Here is a 15,080-nt window from a genome sequence, read left to right as displayed (position 1 = left end):
CATGGTGTCAGTGTAGACTCAGGACTCTTCCTCTCCTCATCACCTATCGATAAATACTACCTCAAAAGGCCAAAAAAACCCAAATTCATATGAATGAAGGGATTCCACAGTGGGGCACAGCATCGAAGGTACGTGGGATTTGAGCATTTCCACACTATAAGGGGGTGAAATAGCCTCCACCAAAGCGAGAGCTGATCAGCTCTCCCCCACCCCACATGCAGTGTTCTAGAGTCAGACCCAGTGTGTTAGAATCAGTGAGTGAGTGAGGGGCACCTCCAAAGTGAGAGAGGGACACCTCTAGGTCCTTGGCAGCTGAGATCACCAAGGACCTATCCCCTGAGAACAAATAGATTTGAGACCCCAGCAGGCTGAAGAACGCAGACCTTGGGCATGGAGATAGCAGAGGCAAGGGCGGGCAGCAAAACATAGAAACTGAGGAGTCTCAAGAGATGGCCACAGGCAAAAACCTTGCTCCTTAGCTCCATACACAGAGAGCCTGCCCTACTCACTCAGACTTCTGACTGGAAAGGGAAGGAAAAGCCAGCATAGTGATGGCAAACAATGCCCAGGAAAAACAACCTCCCAACACCAAGAGGAACAAGAAGAAGGGATTGACCTCAGATAATTTTTATGAAGGAAAAATCCAGACTACAAGAGGAAATAGCAGAAGTGAATGAACAAATAAATGCATCCAAACCTTCCAAAAAAGTGGAAATTGGCCACAAGCTCTTGAAGAATTTTAAAACAGAGCATATGAGAAAGATGGATGAACTGTGGCAAGAAAAGTGGGAAATAGTTCAAAAAGAAAATAACAATTTAAAAGACAGGAATTTCCAACTGGAGACCAAAATTAAACAGCTGGAAGTCATGAAAAGCAGGATAGACCAAACCGAAAAGGAAAATTAAAAGATCATAGCAGAAAACCAGTCTTTAAAGGGCAGAATTAGGCAATTAGAAGCCAAATGATCTTGCAAGACAGCAAGAATTAATAAAGCAAAGTCAAAAGACTGACAAAATAGAAGGAAATATGAACTATCTCACTGACAGAATGACTAACTATAAAAACTGGTCTAGCAGAGACAATTTGAGAATCATTGTCCCCTGAAAACCCTGAAACAAACAGAAATCTTGACATCATAGTCTTTTTTATCCAAGAAATTATCCAAGAAAAATGCCCTGATGTTCTTGAACAAGAGTGCAAAATAGACATTGAAAGAGTTCATAGAGCACCCTCTACACTAAATCCTCAAAAGCCAACTCCCAGGAATGTAATAGCCAAATTCAAGAGCTTCCAAGCTAAGGAGAAAATTGTACAAGAAGCCAAAAAGAAAAAATATAAATTGCCTAGATTAACAAGAGAAGAAATAGAATACTTGCATAATCCCATATCAAAAAGAAATTGGACAAGCCATCAAAGAATTCCCTAAGAAAAAACCCCAAGGCATGATGGATTCACAAGTGAATTCTATCAAACATTCAAAGAACAACTAATCCCAATTCTATACAAACTATTTGATATAATTAGTAAAAGAAGGAGTTCTACCAGCTTCCCTTTATGACACAAATATGATACTGATTCCAAAGCCAGGCAAGTCAAAAACAGAGAAAGAAAACTATAGACTAATCTCCTTAATGAACATAGATGCAAAAATCTTAAATAGGATACTAGCAAAAAGACTCCAGCAAGTTGATCATGAGGGTTATTCAGTATGATCAGGTGGGATTTATACCAGGAATTCAAGGATGGTTCAATATTAGGAAAACCACTCACATAATTGACCATATCAACAAGCAAACCAACAAAAATCACATGATTATCTCAATAGATACAGAAAAAGCCTTTGATAAAATACAACACCCATTCCTATTGAAAATACTAGAAAACATAGGAATAGAAGGGCCTTTCTTGAAAATAATAAACAGTATATATCTAAAACCATCAGAAAATATCATCTATAATGGGGATAAACTAGAAGCATTCCCAATAATATCAGGAGTAAAACAAAGATGCCCATTATCACCTCTATTATTTAACATTGTACTAGAAACACTAGCAGTAGCAATCAGAGAAGAAAAAGAAATTGAAGGTATTAAAATAGGTAATGAGGAGACCAAGCTATCACTCTTTGAAGATGGTCTTTGAAGATGATGGTCTTCTTAAAGAATCCTAGAGAATCAATTAAAAAGCTAGTGGAAATAATCAACAACTTAAGCAAAGTTGCAGGATACAAAATAAACCCACATAAATCATCAGCATTTCTATATATCTCCAACACATCTCAGCAGCAAGAGTTAGAAAGAGAAATTCCATTAAAATCACCCTAGACAATATAAAATACTTAGGAATCTATTGCCAAGACAAACACAGGAACTATTTGAACACAACTATAAAACACTTTCCACACAATTAAAACTAGATCTAAATAATTGGCAAAACATTAATTGCTCATGAGTAAAATAAGTTAACATAATAAAAATGACAATCCTACCCAAACTAATTTACTTATTTAGTGCCATATCCATTAAACTACCAAGAAACTTTTTTACTGAATTAGAAAAAACTATTAACAAAGTTCATTTGGAAGAACAAAAAAATCAAGAATATCAAGGGAAATATTGAAAAAAATTGTGAAGGAAGGTGGCCTAGTAGTACCAGACCTCAAACTATACTATACATCAAAACAATATGGTACTGGCTAAGAGAAAGAAGGGAAGATCAGTGAAATAGACTCAGGTAAGTGACTGTCCATGATAAACCCAAAGATCCCAGTTTTGGAGAACAAAAATCCACTATTTGACAAAAACTGCTGGGAAAATTGGAAGACAGTATGGGAGAGATTAGGTTTAGACCAACATCTAACATCCTACACCAAGATAAACTCAGAATGGGCGAATGACTTGAATATAAAGAAGGAAACTATAAGTAAATTATATGAACACAAAATAGTATATGTGTCAGATCTTTAGGAAAGGAAAGATTTTAAGACCAAGCAAGAGTTAGAAAAAATTAGAAAATGTAAAATAAAAGGTTTTGTACAAACAAAACCAAAGCAACCAAAATTAGAAGGGAAGCAACAAATTGGGAAAAAATCTTCATAACAAAAACCTCTGACAAAGGTCTAATTACTCAAATTTATAAACAGCTAATCAATTGTACAAAAAATCAAACCATTCTCCAATTGATAAATGGGCAAAGAACATGAATAGACAATTTTAAGATAAAGAAATCAAAATTATCAATAAACACATGAAAAAATGTTCTAAATCTCTTGTAATCAGAGAAATGCAAATCAAAACAACTCTGAGGTACCACCTCACAACTAGCAGATTGGCTAACATGACAGCAAAGGAAAGTAATCAATGTTGGAGGGGATGTGGCAAAGTTGGGATATTAATGCATTTGTGGTGGAGTTGAGAGTGAAAGGAGTAGAACCAGGAGAACATTGTACACAGAGACTGCTACACTGTGGTACAATTGAATGTAATGGTCTTCTCTATTAGTAGCAATACAGTGATGCAGAACAATTCAGAAGGATTTATGTGAAAGAACACTATCCATATTCAGAGGAAAAACTGTGGGAATAGAAACACAGAAGAAAAACAACTACTTGACCACATGGTTCGATGGGGATATGATTGGGGATATAGACTCTAAAAGCATCCTAGTGAAAATATCAATAATATGGAAACAGGTTTTGATCAAAGACACATGTAAAACCCAGTAGAATTATGCACAGGCTATGGGAGGAGGTGAGGGAGGTGAGGGAAAGAAATTGATTCTTATAACCATGGAAAAATATTCTAAATTGACTAATTAAACAAAAATTTCCAAAAAAAATAATTTAATTTAATTTTTAAAAAAAGAATTGTGCTCTGGTCCTAGAAAAGTATATAGTGAGAGAGTCATAAAGTCAAAGAACCACAGAAGACAAAGAAGAGAAGCAAAGAAGACAAGAGTCCAGGTAAAAAGCAGCTCTGAAATGAGCTGAGCAAGGAGTTCACATCTGGTAAAGAACAAACACAGCCAACTAGAAGTAGTACTATAATACTAGGAGATATGGGAGGGGTTGAATGACTGTGGAGGATTTATGTGTATGTGAAGAGCTGATTCTGTGAACCTAAGGTAGTAAAGGAAAAAGAGTAAGAGAAAGGGATCCTCAGTGACAGTGTGGCTGGATTTTGACTAAGCTCAACTACATATTAGCTATGTGACCTTGAGCAAATCATTAACTTTTGTCTCAGTTTCTTCACTGAAATAAAAGGGTTCAATTAAATAACTTCTGAGGTAGCTTCCAGATAGAGAAAGATGAATTTTAGTAAGTCCCTTTCAGCCCTAGATCTATGATCTATATATGAACAGGAGAAAAAAGTTTAAAATATCATAGATTGAGTGAATATTAAAAATTAGACTTAAATGTTCCACATATCCTATAAATATTTAACCCAATAAAATATATATGTGATTATTTACATACATATGATTATATATATATATATGGCTAAAGAAATCTGGATCTTGATTTATTGCACTTTGTAGATAATGAGAGATATTTTTGCTTACAAATTGAAAGTTTGTGGCAAACCTGGGTTCAGCAAGTCTATTGTTCCATTTTTCTAACAGCATGTACTCATATTGTATCTTTGGGTCACATTTTGATAGTCTTGTGACATTTCAAACTTCTTCATTATTATTACATATGTTATGGTGATCTGTGACCAATGATCTTTGATATTACTATTGTAATTGTGTTGTGGACCACAAACTGTGCCCATGTAACTTAATGTGAACTTAATCAATAAATGTCTATCTTCTCCACTGACCGGCAATTCCCAATTTCTCCCTCTCCTCGAGCCTCCCTATTCCCTGAGACACAACAATATCAAAATGAGGCCAATCTAAATTGTACAATCTACTCAACAATGGTCTCTTAAGTGTTCAAGTGAAAAGAAGAGTCAATCTATACAACAAACTTTACTGTTGTCGTATTTTAGGAAATTGCCACAGCTACTCCAACCTTGAGTTACCACCACCCCGATCAGTCACAATATCAATATCAAGGCAAGACATTCTGAGAGAAAAAAGATTATGACTTAATGAAGGCTCAGATTGTATTTTTAGCAATAACTATTGCCCAATTAGTAGACTACAGTATAGTATAAACACTACTTTTATATGCACTGCAACACCAAAAATTCATGTGACTCAATTTATTGCAGTGGTCTGGAACTGAGCCTACAATATCTTCAAAGTATGTCTGTATTTCAGAAGACAAAACCATCTTTATATAGTTCTCACTTAATCACAATAATTCAAGAAAAAGGATCAGATGTTGATACTGTTGTAGTCCTGGTTTATTACTCCTCTTGCCTGTGTCTAGAATCTTCTATACTCAAAAGTTTTCATCCTGGAGATTTATCTCAATAGCCAAACCTCAAAGTACATCAGCAATAAATAATCAAACATTCCTGTCTCAGAGAGAAGCTTTCTCCTTCCCTTAAAACCCCTAATTCTCACACTGAAATGTCTTAATAGTAAAGTCTCCCAGGATCTTGTGATGAAGACCATCACATCTGTGGTTCTAGCAATCATTCCAATTGTCCTTTAGAATACTTCCACAGGGGGGTAGGGGATCAGGATCATTTTAAGTCTCAAGTTTTTCCTTGTATTAAAAATACACCTAAATAAAAGCCTATTGCTTTCAGCATTCACTGGCCTGTCTGACTTTATGAAAATTCCCTAAGTCCCAAGATGGCTGAAATGTCCTAAGACAGATACTCACCCCCTTATGAAGTTAAATCCATGTGCACATACCAGGAGGTTTCCATAGGCATCAACTTTCAGCAAGTTCCCATATAGTGTGTCAAAGACCAGTCCTCTATATGAAAATTAAAAATTTTTAAAGTGGACATGATATAATAGAAGCAAAAATCACATCAAAACACTACCATGAACCCTAATTATAGTGTAGGGACAAACAAGTATGTCCCAGAAAAACAGAAACACTGGAGCCTGGATTAGATAGATAAAACTTTTATGTTTTAGAAGATAGGCATCAGATACTTCTTGTAGAAAGTGATACACAAGTAGATATTCCCTAAGAATAAATTATTAAATCTGAATTTCCCTATTAAATGTAGAAAATATAGCATTACCAGCCTCTAGTGATAAAAGGTCTCTGGGCCCTTTCTCTCTACACCTTCTTACTTGGCAACTCTATCAGCTCTTATGGGTTCAATTATTATCTCTATGCAGATAACTCTTCCTATATATCCAGCCCTAGTTTCTCTCATAAGCTACACATTTGCATCTCTAGCTAGCATCCATTCTGAATTGTGTCCTGTTCAACATGTTCAAAGAGTTCTCACCAAGTTTCTCCTCTCATGTTTTCTCTTCTTGTGAATGTCCTCATTAATGCAGAAGATACCACCATCCTTTTACAGTCACCTGGGAACACAACTTTAATGTTGTCCATAGTTCTCACCCTACATATCTAAATAGCCTCCAAGTCTTGTTTCTTTTCATGACATTTGACACATGTCTTCATAACTACCATCAGAGTTCAAGTTCTTCCCACTTCTGGGTAGCTTCCCTAACTGGTCTTCCAGCCTCAAGCTTCAGTCTATTCCAATCCAATGATTTTTGCTGAGGTACAGATTTATTCGAGTCAGTCATTACTCAATAAACTCTTGTGATCCTCTATTACTCTCAGATCCAATCTAAACTCCTCTGTTTTGCATTTAAAGTTCTACAGTGTGGCCTCTTTCTACATTTCCAGGGTTCTTATCTATTACTCCCCATCAGTACTCTCCAGGCCAGCCAGACTTACCTCTCCCACCTTCTGGTCTTAGCATTGGCTGTCTTCCACACCTAGAACATACTCCTTCTTTGCCTTTACCTCTTGGAACCCTCCCTTGCCTTCAAACATTATCTTCTTTCTGAGCCTTTCCTTTTTGAGTCTTTTTGAGTCTTTCCTGAGCCTTGCCTCTCCCTTCCCAAACTACTTTTTATTTATTTTGTATATATTCACTATATACTTACATGCATACATGTCTCCTCTGTTAGAATTTTAAAAGTTTCTTAAGAACCAAAATAGGTTTCCCCTTTCTCTCTGTACCTGTATCTCCAGTGTTTAGCACAGTGTCTGGTATACAACAGGTACTTATTAAATACTAGTTAATTGACTGGTGGCTAATTTAAGACAGCTTGCTTTTATTTTATTTCCAGGGAGGACTGTATTTTAGTTCTAGATATAAATATTCTGTGAGACAAGTTTTAATCAACACAGGTCAGAAAAATCTTTCCTCTCTTTTCAGAGATAAGTGGGTAGCTATTAAATTTGTGAACAAAAGTTAGTGATGCCAGTCTTATCCAAATGTCACCTGAAATTACCTGGTTGGGAATGTAGAATCATAGACAAAACTGAGCAGCTCCTGAGGGTATCCAATGGAAACTAATCTTTCAACGGTCAGGTCAAAACCAAGAGATTCATACTCCGGGGATTTATACACTGTATAAAGAAGAAATTCTTAATTAGTCAATGCAAAAGAACAGCCAATTATGGCAGAAAGCAAATGAAAGTTATTTCTTCCCTTCTCTTACCATACCTCCCCTCCCCTAAGACATTTTTGTTCTTTCACCACAGCTTCCATTGTGCTCAAGCACACTGTTATTGGAGAAATCTATTACAAGACTGTGGAGAAATGCAGCTTACCCCTGCTGCTGCTGCTGCTGCTACTTTAATACCAGATGAAACTTCCCAAAGCCCAACAAAATTCCCTATCTCAGAGGAAACTTATGCCAAACATTATTTCTTTTTCTTCCCTTTCTAGTCTCACGGTATTGAGGTATAAATCCTAAAAGGTATGGCAATTTGTTTGGCTGATATTCTCCATGAGAATAATAGTGACAAGAATCAAGATAGAAGTTTATAAATACTGAAGGCTTCATCACACATCTGGTGTGATAAGAATCCTTCCATGTTTTTAGCAGACTTTCTTTTTCCTCTTTGGAATCTTTGGCTTGGTATTGATTTTGCATTCACTTTCTACCAATATTTTCAATAGCACTTGCTCGTCAGAATATACATTTGTTAATCAGCTGCTACAATGTTAAATTTATCAACATTTCATTAGGAAAAGTTTCAGTTCATTACACAAAAAAATTCTGTTCCTTTAAATAGCTCTTATCCAAATGAGATTTAAAGTTTAAGCAGGCATCACTCCATCATATAAATAGTAGAGTCAGATAAGCAGGTAGTCAACAAATGATAAAACAGGTGTTGTATCCTTTCATCAGTCATGATAAAAATGCAATCTAATTTTTGCAAATTGGGAGCAGCACTGAGAGTTTGATACAATAGGGAAAAGTAGGAAAGTTGAGTTTCCCATGGGCATGTAAACTTAAAAAATAATCAATGAAAGGAGGTGATGTTATGATGCAATGAATGGCCTACAACAAATTAATTCCCTTCATAAAGGGCTGGAAGAAATTGATTAATGGAGAGGACATCAATAAACATATAAATCTGACAGTTTGTTAAGTGGGTATGAGGAAAGTAGAAAAACTATGTAGTCTCATGATATCACTACTTATGAAACTGTTGATCACATACTGTTTTTGATTACTATTACATTATTTCATCCTACTCTCCTGTCCATTTTTCAGCTCAATTAATTCTGTTTATCTTGGTTCAGAATGAAGTCCCAAATTGCTCAATTTAAATTTTCTTCACCTTTCCCCTCCCCCACCACCTCAAAAGTCACAATGAAGTAAAAAAAAAAGGTTATTCTATTTATTCAATAAAAAATGAAAACTCACACTGTTAAACAGATCTTGGGTCTCTCTCTCTTCCCCAAAATGTTGAAGATTCCTTATTAGACTTTGTGTCTACCAGGCAGCAGGAGCTTAATAGTATTCTATTCTGCTCTCAGTTGCAAGACTACTTCTGAGATTATTTTATTCTGACCAAAAGACAACTTCTGAAGTCCTCTCTGTGGTTTGGGGTAAGTTAGGCTGACATTTTGTATTACATTCTCTTGCCTTAGCACCATTCTTCTTTTAGAAGATATTTAACCTCTCCAATGTCAAAGGTACCAGGAAACCACTGATTTAACTCTAAGGAAACTGTTTTAACACAAGGCATTTTTTTTCCGGGTATGAATCAAATCCCATTTCGGCAAAACCAAAAGGTCCTGACCCACCACCCACTTGTTTTGAACACATTAATCTGATACAACAAAATTCTAATACATGTAAATTTTTTAATTGAGCAGTACTTTGGAGTTTTAATAGGATTTGACCTGTACTACATTTTTCTCAAAAAGTGGTTTTCATGGGTAGTATTTACTGTATATACCTCAAAACTCCCCAGGAAAAAATAAATTAATGTTATATATCACTGCCTGTGTTTACCCTCTAAAAACACTAAGGCTCCTAAATTAGGGAGCTGAGTGATTAGTCATGGAATGAATGCTGATTAAAACCTATGCCTTTCTTTAATAGTTTGGAATGAAAGCCAATAATTTCCTTAGGGATTTAAAAACAAAACAAGAAATCCTCACACCTTCAAACCATAATTTTAAAACACAATTCCTAGAACAATAGGAAGAAAAGCACTGCACACTATATGAAGAATGGTTTGTTTATAAGGACAATTCTAAGAGTTATTCCTGGAAAAAAAAACCCAACATTTACTACAAATGCTTTAAATTTATATAGACCCTTTTCTTCCAGTGTAACTCAACACACTTCAAAGGGCCAAGTGATAGTTTCTCCATTTTGTAGGTGAGAAAAATGAAACTCAGAGATGGTAAGTTACTGACCCAAAGTCACAAAGCAAGTAAAGAACTGTGTTGGCACTAAAATCCAGCTCTCCTGGATTTTCAGTTAAGTGGTCTTTCCAATGAAGTCCACTATTGCCATAGGATTTCTGGATTGCACAAGGGCTATCACAGTGGAGACATCAGATTAGATCCCTGGTGGTGAAAACACACAGCTCTCCAATTACTCTAACACTGTCCAAAGTAAACTCTACTTTAATTAGTCACAGGTGGGAATGGATTTGGAGGTAGAGAGTCCAAGTTCCATTTTGACAACACTCTTCATTTCAACAAGCTCTATATTAATCAGTATGAGCTACAAGCTATTGACATTTTCTCACAAGCTGCCCAGATAGTCATTTCAGTAACATGACTACCCGCAGTCATTAAACTGTCTACTTGAGAAAAACACAGTGTAAATGTGCTTTGGGGCAAGAAGGGTGTGGGAGGAGTATGCTTAAAGTCCTGCAATAGAGAACAAGGGAAGGAGTTCCATTGCTGCTTTCTAAGAGATTATGTTTAAATCATAATTTGCTCTCCTGGTAGCAGGAATGTGTTAATGAAAAGACCCTTTACTCCTGAAACAACATAAATACACACTTAAATCCTTCCCTAAAAATATTTTTAAATCCCTTCTCATCTTGGGCCCTGGGAAGACAGCCTTAGCCATTTGTAAGGCACAGGGAATGCCACCTATGCAAGGCTTGCCATGCATGGACTGCAGGGATGTATGCTTCTGCACAGCTGCAGGGGTTCAAGTTTCAACTCCTCTTACAGGCCTGGGGCAAGTGAATGGTGTACAGTCTTGAGCCCAATTGTTAGGTATGACCTTTTTGTGCCTCCAAAAAGCAGCCCAAGGTCTGAAGCTAAATATAATCACCACAGATTCCCTGCTCATTTATTTCTTCTTTAAAGAGGGTCCTCAGGCCTACCCCAATGGGCTCACATCCCAAAGACAAAAGGACAAGTTATTTTCAGGGCTCCAAGTTCCAAAACAGAGAACTAAATGCTTCAGCCACTAAGGCAGCACACAGTGTTCTCAAATTACATAACTGCTATATAGAGAACAGCCAAAGCTTTGAAAGCTTAAGTTACTGATAACACTTAAAGATATTGTTGATTCTACAATTATTGATAGCACTTAATTTGAAGATATTTTTAATATTTAAAATATTGTTTCTTCTATAATTTGCCTGGGAAAAAAAGAACTAAAAAAATCAACTAAATCTGTGGAGGTGAATCCTCAGACTCTGTTAGGAGTGGACTGTGATTATATAGACAGGCAGAACCTGTGTTAGAAAAGAAAGCCCCCTTGGAATGAGCAGGAAGTTGTGCAGGGAAATTTGGAACCCTCATGCACTTTTTTTTTACCTTTGCTGCCAAGACATACTGTGTAGCAGTTTTATAGGCTTCCTGAAAAAGAAAAGGCAAACCTCTATGAGGTCTGAGCCTAGGCAAAGTGCTGCTGCCAAAATGAGAACTCACATGAGGCAGATGCAGATGCAGAGTGTCACTCCAGTCTTGAAGGAGTTACACTGGCTCCCCTGTTAAAAAAACAAACAAAAAAAACCAAGCTGGTTTTAAAACTGTTGTGATGGGCCAGGACAGGGAGGCACCATCTGGGGACCGGGTGTTTACTGGAGCTGCTGCCATCCTGGTGTAAACATCCTCCGGCTTGCAACTGCTAAAATTAGCCTTATCAGATATTCCAAAATACAGGTGTAGAAGATAGTGGAGGTTCTGTTTACTTTTCTTGTACCCTGAATCTGGAACACACTCCAAGTCTGGTCCTGAAATATTAAGTCAAAAGATAGACAGATGGAAAGAAACTTCTCTCATTTGTCTTATCACATTAGAAAATGTTTTTACATGACAAGGACTGAATGTAGCCTGTAAGAGACACTAATTATTGTATCTAGTGAAACAAAGGTGACTTAAAAGGATATACAAGCAAACTAGAATACACTCTCTTCTTGCTTCAAAGTAAACATTTAAACTGGTTATCTATAATGGAATTACATATCAACCTGCCCCTGCTTCTCCCCTCCACAATTTGATACCTTTGGTATAGAAAGCCTTAGTCTGTCTGGATACCTGAGCTTAATAGAGAATGAAACTTATTTGGGGGGCAGCATCTGTAAAAACTTTTTCCAATCAAGATGGATCAGTAAAAAAAAGAAAGAAAGAAATTCCATTCAAGGACCAACTCTGTCACTGGACATTTTCCTCTTATAAAGAATTCTTAGCATTCCTTTTCTTTTATGAATAGTATGGTCTAGATGGCCCCCATGGTCTCTTCTAAACTCTTAAATTCTGGATTTATTTATTTATTTAACATAAAATGAAAAAATATTATTCTAGAAATAAAATGAATGTGGGATGTATGTATTAGTGGCTTTGTCCTTAAAAACATTAAGCAAAATTCAAGGATATTAATACCATATTGGGCATATTCTTTGTTTTGTTTCTCTGTTTGGTAATTAAAATATTATTAAAGAGTATTTTTATTGCATTGTATTTGCAAGTGAGTTATTTCAACCTACACAAAGTTAAAGAGGTCTTTTTTGCCTATTCTTTTGAAGAAAAAAAGTTGAAAACATCATACAATATATTGAACTATACTGGGTTCTAGCATTGTTATAGTTATATGAATGAACTTCACAGAAGAACAAGGGTTATCTTCTCCAAAGAAACCCATGACCAGGTAGACCTTTGTATCAGTGTGTGTTCTTAGGTGTGCCTGTATACCCAAATCCTACTGCTTGGCTCCTCCATCAAATAAACTTTGCTGAAAGGAAATATGATGATGCCCAGTGGAAAAGCAAGAGAACAAATAAGATGACTTATATTTTAAAGAATTTATTATAAAACAGATAATAAGAAATCAATGAATCATCTCCAGGCATTTGAACAACCTCTTATTGCAATTTCACATTCTACCTTTTAAAATAGCCATTTGCATCTTTTCCCTCATAAGTTACATGAGGGTGGGAAGAATTATGCTTTTGCCTTTCTAGGACTTAGCACATGGCTGTATATAACAGCAAGTGCCCAATAAATATTTGATCAGGGAATGAAGCATTAAAAAAACCCTACTCATTAATATAGTTATTGGCTATATGTCTCTGCTCTCAGAGACTCAAAGGTACACTAACTGTAGGTTAGGCCCCACCTGTGGGTTTTTAAATATACATTTTCATAAGGTATTTCTTCATCTCTCCCCACCTCCTCAAGAATCTTAAAAATTGTTTTCAACATTCTTTAACAACATGAAGTACCCTAAATATAGGCTTAGAATAGTAATTTTAACTGATTTTTAAACTATAAAATTATTTAAATTATAAATTATTTAAATTAAAATTATTTAAATTATAAAAAAGATATCAGATTTTAAAATGGTAGAAATTTATGGCATTAAAGAAATTGTTTAAAGTTAGATTATATTTGAATGTATTGGTCCTTAATAACCAGATTAATCTTAATTCACTGAGATTAGTATAACTAAAATCAGACCACCAAAGGGAGTCTATCATAACCCTAGGAAGGTCTAAAGAATTGTAGAATATATTAATGAAACTAACCAGTAAACAAATGTCATGCCTAAGTTAAGCACAAAAAGAAAATTTTTAATGCAGATTTTTACATTAAATATAAATATCAGATTTATATATTTTTAATTAAGTACAGTACAAATTATTTAAGTGAAGTACAGATTATTTTTTGGTGAACCAAAAAGGCACAACTCAGCACTGTTTCAATAAGCAAAACTGGCAAACTAAAATCTCTAAAGTAATTAACATTGCATTTTTCAACTGTCTATAACATGAAAATTGAGAAATAAAGATATGACATAGCTATTGTATGGATTTTTTTAAAAATGCAAATGACATATCTGACTAGAATGGTAAAGGGGTTTGTACAGATGGATTGGTTAAAACCAACATCTTGGTGCACTATGAAAGTTAACTAAAACTTATTAAGTCCCTGACTACCATTTTAAAAAAATCTTGAAGAAATGTGGAGGCAATTCAAGTGGAAATCCAAAAGAGGTACTCACGTTTCAATAACCACAAAGTATCCTGGAAAATGTTGCTGCTAAAACATCCATCCCAATGGAAATAAAAGAAAATCACAACAAATAGAAAACTTAAAGAATTGAAAGGTCACGTGACCCAATCTCCTGCTATAATGCAGTAATAATTCTAATTACCTTTGACTAATCCCTATCACATGGCTAGCCCCCTCAAATAAATGTTCAGAATGATATATAATAATGAGCACCACCACATCTTTCTCAAAACCTCACCTTTCCACAGCCTTCTCAAGTAACTTTTCACATGATCCCTAACAGAGGAGACCTGGCCCTCAAGGACTCCATTATCATTACCTTTCATCAATGACTAAGATCCCCAAAATAAGTAGTAAGAAAAATCTGTAAGCATGTAAATGAAAAGGAATCAAGGAAAGCCATGGTATTAAATCCATTTTTTAAAGTTTTTTGTTTTTTTCTAAACCCTTACCTTCCGTCTTGGAGTCAATACTGTGTATTGGCTCCAAGGCAGAAGAGTGGTAAGGGTAGGCAATGGGGGTCAAGTGACTTGCCCAGGGTCACACAGCTGGGAAGTGTCTGAGGCCAGATTTGAACCTAGGACCTCCGGTCTCTAGGGCTAGCTCTCAATTCACTGAGCTACCCAGCTGCCCCCTATTTTTAAAAGTTTTTAATGAATTTTGAAATTTTTCTGTGAGATGCAAGAAAAAGCAATGAATTGGATTTAATTTTGCTAAAGACTTAAAAAAAAATCTCATGCTACTTTATGCACAAGTAATGACAAGCTGGGATGTGAATATAGTTCCATGGATTGGTAGCTAGGTTCATAAATATGAATAGAAGGTGATAAATACACCAGTTAGGCATTGGGTAGAATGGAAAGCCAGATTTCTTAAGCATTTTTTCCTGATTTTGTAATGCCCTGAAAAAGTATGCCATATAATGATATAACACTGAAAAAAGAAAAGTTACTGAAGATGTCAAATTGATATTATACAAAGAAAGTAAAAGAGCTTGGAAACTAATCAGTTTTTTTATATTTAATATTCTATATTACAAATGACCTAGGCAAGTAGGTGGCTCAGTGGATAGAGGCAGCCCTGAAGCCAAGAAGTCCTGGGTTCAAATATGACTACAGACACTTCCTAGCTGTGTGACCTTGGGCAAGTCACTTAATCCCCATTACCTAGCCCTTACCACCCAGCTGCCTTGA

General features: G+C 35.7%; 1 protein-coding gene across 6 annotated transcripts in view; it reads right to left on the bottom strand.

Annotated features, from left to right (window-relative positions):
* The window catches only part of NT5C2 (5'-nucleotidase, cytosolic II), a 120,246-nt gene that overhangs the window by 32,823 nt on the left and 72,343 nt on the right, over positions 1-15,080 (bottom strand). For 5 of the 6 annotated variants that reach the window (XM_007479086.3, XM_001369063.4, XM_056804599.1 and 2 more), the window contains 2 exons: positions 7,391-7,508; positions 5,781-5,876 (listed from right to left, as the gene is read on the bottom strand). In XM_007479086.3, the coding sequence (XP_007479148.1) occupies positions 5,781-5,876; positions 7,391-7,508 (214 nt within the window). Of the gene's footprint in view, positions 1-5,780; positions 5,877-7,390; positions 7,509-11,304; positions 11,364-15,080 lie in introns of all 6 variants that reach the window. The other variant, XM_056804618.1, reaches the window with a different exon arrangement.

The sequence above is a fragment of the Monodelphis domestica genome, chromosome 1 (genome assembly GCF_027887165.1).
Source record: "Monodelphis domestica isolate mMonDom1 chromosome 1, mMonDom1.pri, whole genome shotgun sequence".
Classification (NCBI taxonomy): domain Eukaryota; kingdom Metazoa; phylum Chordata; class Mammalia; order Didelphimorphia; family Didelphidae; genus Monodelphis; species Monodelphis domestica.
The sequence above is the reverse complement of the archived record's forward strand: the minus strand, read 5'-3'. Positions and strand labels throughout refer to the sequence as shown.